We start from the raw sequence: 3,812 nt of genomic DNA on the forward strand, positions 1-3,812 counted from the left end.
CTGCCACCTCCCCCGGGGGACCCCGTCGGCCGCCGCCGCCTTCAGGGACCGGATGTGTGTGGGGATCGTGGCCTCGGCGAGAGCGGGTGTCGGTAAGGGCAGCGGCTGGGGGGACAGCTCTCCCCTGTCCCCTGGCGGGGAGGGACGCTGACGAAGCCCTCCCATAAGAAGGGAAACTGAGTCTCGGGGACGGGAAGTGCCAGTTAGAGCCGAACCGTCGGGGACACTCGTGGTCCCTGGGAGCCAACCCCTTCCCTCTCTAAGCAGCCTTCTGTTTGCTTGTTTCCCAGTGACTTTAGAGAGAGTGGAAAGGAGGGAGATCGAGAGAGAGGAACGTCGATGTGAGAGAGACATGGATTGGTTGCCTCCCGCACGCCCTGACCAGGGCCGGGAATCAAACCTGCAACCCAGGTACAAGCCCTTGATTGGGAATTGAACCCGAGACCCTTTGGTGCACAGGTCTGTGCTCCAACCGCTGAGCCACACCAGCAGGGCTCCTGTTTGTTTTGTTTTTATTATTATTATTTTTTAAAAATCTGTTTTTATTGGTTTCAGAGAGGAAGGGAGAGGGAGAGAGAAACATCAATGATGAGAGAGACTCACTGGTTGGGTGCCTCCTGCACACCCCCTGCTGGGGATCAAGCCCACAACCCGGGACTCTTCAGTCCTCAGGCTGACACCCTATCCACTGAGCCACACCGGCAGGGCTCCTGTTGGTTTGTGTTTGCCCTGCGTTGGCCGCTTCGGGGTTGATGTGGGTGAGCAGGGGGAGATAAGATCTGTCTGGAGAGGGCGCAGGTGCCTCTTGTCCTCCCTTCGGTCCCCGCCCCGTTTCCGCCCCAGTGACTTGATCCCAGTCCAGGTCCTGCTCGTCCCCTCCGCACGCAGGGCATGCTCACCTGGCGCCACTGGTCCCAGGAAACGGGGGCGTGAGCAGGAAACAGGGAGGAAACCGAGGGCTCCTTCGCCCCAGGTCACGTGGCATTGGTTTGAGCTGTGCACGCAGAGAAGGGGCTTGTACTAAATCTCTCTGGACCCTCTGTTCCTTGGCCCGCAGCCCAGGCACCTGATTTCCACGTGTTAATATTTGTTACAGGAAAGTCTCTCTATGTGAAGCGATTGCACGAAACTCTGCAAAGGAAGTTTCCTAGGAAGGAAGTGCCTCTCAAAGTCATTCGCTTGATGGACCCGCAGGTGGATGAGAGCCAGGTCCTGGGCTCCCTGCTGCCCTTCCTGGACCCCAAGTGTCAGAGGAGCCCCGCGATGTTCCACCTGGACGTGACCTCCTCGGTGAGAGCCTGGGTGCAGCCAGTGGCCACGGCGGGAGAGACACGGTGGCTCCTCCGCCCCGTCCCGCCTCCTTCCCATCATAAAAAATTTATTGCCCGGCCGGTGTGGCTCAGGGGTTGAGCGTCCACCTACGAACCATGAGGTCAGGGTTCGATTCCCAGTCAGGCACACGCCCGGGTTGTGGGCTCCATCCCAATGGGGGCTGTGCAGGAGGCAGCCGATTCATGATTCTCCCACATCATTGATGTTTCTATCTCTCTCCCCGCTCCCTCTCTCTAAAATAAAAAAACCCACATATTAAAAAAAAGAAAGAAAGAAAGAATTTCTTTAGCATGATTTGATATTCAGTCCCATCGTGTCCAAGAACAGACTAAGAAGGTCCTCAGGGCAGGGGCTGGTCTTTTGGGTAAATATATTTTTTAATATATTTTTATTGATTTCAGAGAGGAAGGGAGAGGTAGAGAGAAACATCAATGATAAGAGAGAATCATTGACTGGCTGCCTCCTGCACATCCCCCACTGGGGATCGAGCCCACAACCCGGGCGTGTGCCCCCAACTGGAATTGAACCTGGAACCCCTCAGTCTGCAGGCCGACGCTCTATCCACTGAGCCAACCAGCCAGGGCTTCCAGGTAAACACTGACAGTGCGTGTGTTTCTCTCTCCAGGTGCAGGCTGAGGTCTGGGCGTTTCTCTTCAAGCTCCTGGTGCTGCAGCACTTAATGGACTCAAACGGGAAAATGTGGCTCCGGAGCCCGAGCCACTTATACGTCATCGAAATCCTGGAAGGGCACTCGGCGCTGCCTACGAGGCCTTCCAAGCTGGTGCGCACCGGGCCTGTCCCGTTGGGGGGGCGGGCGTTCCTTCCGACATGCTCGCCATCCCCCACCTCGGCCTTCGCGAGGCAGCGGAGTGCAGGGTTAGACAAGAAAAATCCGTCTCTAAACTTACTTTGTTTTAAATGCCTGGAAAGGAGGTTTTTTATATCCCCACCCGAGGATATGTTCTTATTTATTTTATTTTATTTTTTTAATATATTTTTATTGATTTCAGAGAAGAAGGAAGAGGGAGAGAGGGATAGAAATGTCAATGATGAGAGAAAATCATTGATCAGCTGCCTCCTGCACGCCCCCGACTGGGGATGGAGCCTGCAACCCGGGCCTGTGCCCTAACTGGGAATCAAACCCTGACCTCTTGGTTCATAGGTTGGCGCTCAACTCCTGTCCCACGCCGGTTGGGCATTTTTGTTGATTTTAGAGAGAGAGGAAGAGAGAGAGAGAAAAACATCGATGTGAGAGAGAAACATGGATCGGTTGCCTCCCACACACACCCCAACCGCGGTCAAACCCGCAACCTGGCTATGTGCCCAGACCGGGAATCGAACCTGCAACCTTTCGGTGCATGGGATGACATTCAACCCACTGAGCCACAGCGGCCAGGGCCGTCACATCAGTTTCTTAGCAAAAGGGAGTTCGATGCTCACACACTCGAGCTTTGGTCTCGGGAGCTCAGGTGAAAGCGCTTCCATGTGGGACGGCAGCTCCCCCAGAGCCTGGGGGTGCGGGGCAGCCACCTGTGCCGGGGCATCTGCAGACATCACTTCCTGAAACGTGGTTTTTCACGAAGGCCTGTCCGGTAGAGACCACGCGGAAGCCTCACACACCAAAAGCATGGTGTTTTTTTGTTTGTGTTTTTTAAAAATATATTTTTTGCCGAAACCGGTTTGGCTCAGTGGATAGAGCGTCGGCCTGCGGACTGAAAGATCCCGGGTTCGATTCCGGTTGAGGGCATGTACCTGAGTTGTGGGCATATCCCCAGTGGGGGGTGCGCAGGAGGCAGCTGATCGATGTTTCTCTCTCATCAATATTTCTAACTCTCTATCCCTTTCCCTTCCTCTCTGTGAAAAATCGCCCCTGAGCCACGCCTGCCAGGCAAAAGCATGTTTGGGAAATCTAGTTCGTAACCCTTTCCTTCACCTTCTCCTTCCCAGAGGACACGCGCCCCCCAGTTTAGTCTGCTGGACGTCTTCCCCAAGGTCACCTGCCGGCCCCCCAAAGAAGTGATGGAAATGGAGCTGAGCCCCGAGCAGCACTGCAGGGAGCCAGGCATGGACCAGGCCGAGTTCCGCAGCGAAACCTTCCAAAGACCTTTCCAGTATCTGAAGCGGTTCCATCAGAGTCAGAACCTGGACACGTTCCAGTACCAGAAGGGCCGGGTGGAGGGCACCCCCCAGGAGTGCCTGCAGCACCTGCTCTTGTACTGCGGGGTGCTCGACCCGTCCTGGGCGGAGCTGCGCAACTTCGCCCGCTTCCTGAACTGCCAGCTCAGGGACTGCGAGGCCTCCATCTTCTGCAACCCCGTGGCGGTCGGGGACACGCTGCAGGGCTTCAAGAACTTCGTGGTGACCTTCATGATCTGCATGGCGAGAGACTTCGCCACCCCGACGCTGCGCATGTCGGACCAGAGCCCCGGGACACACGCGGTCGCCATGGACGGGGTCACCGAGGAGGACATCCCCCCTGT

The 3,812-nt window shown here is 56.2% G+C and overlaps 1 protein-coding gene across 1 annotated transcript in view; it reads left to right on the plus strand.

Annotated features, from left to right (window-relative positions):
* The window catches only part of RNF213 (ring finger protein 213), a 134,056-nt gene that overhangs the window by 81,126 nt on the left and 49,118 nt on the right, over window positions 1-3,812 (plus strand). The window contains exons 28-31 of the mRNA XM_015559756.1: window positions 2-92; window positions 1,097-1,290; window positions 1,958-2,113; window positions 3,280-3,801. Of these exons, the coding sequence (XP_015415242.1) occupies window positions 2-92; window positions 1,097-1,290; window positions 1,958-2,113; window positions 3,280-3,801 (963 nt within the window). The remainder of the gene's footprint in view (window position 1; window positions 93-1,096; window positions 1,291-1,957; window positions 2,114-3,279; window positions 3,802-3,812) is intronic.

The sequence above is a fragment of the Myotis davidii genome, unplaced genomic scaffold, assembly GCF_000327345.1.
Source record: "Myotis davidii unplaced genomic scaffold, ASM32734v1 scaffold211, whole genome shotgun sequence".
Lineage (NCBI taxonomy): Eukaryota > Metazoa > Chordata > Mammalia > Chiroptera > Vespertilionidae > Myotis > Myotis davidii.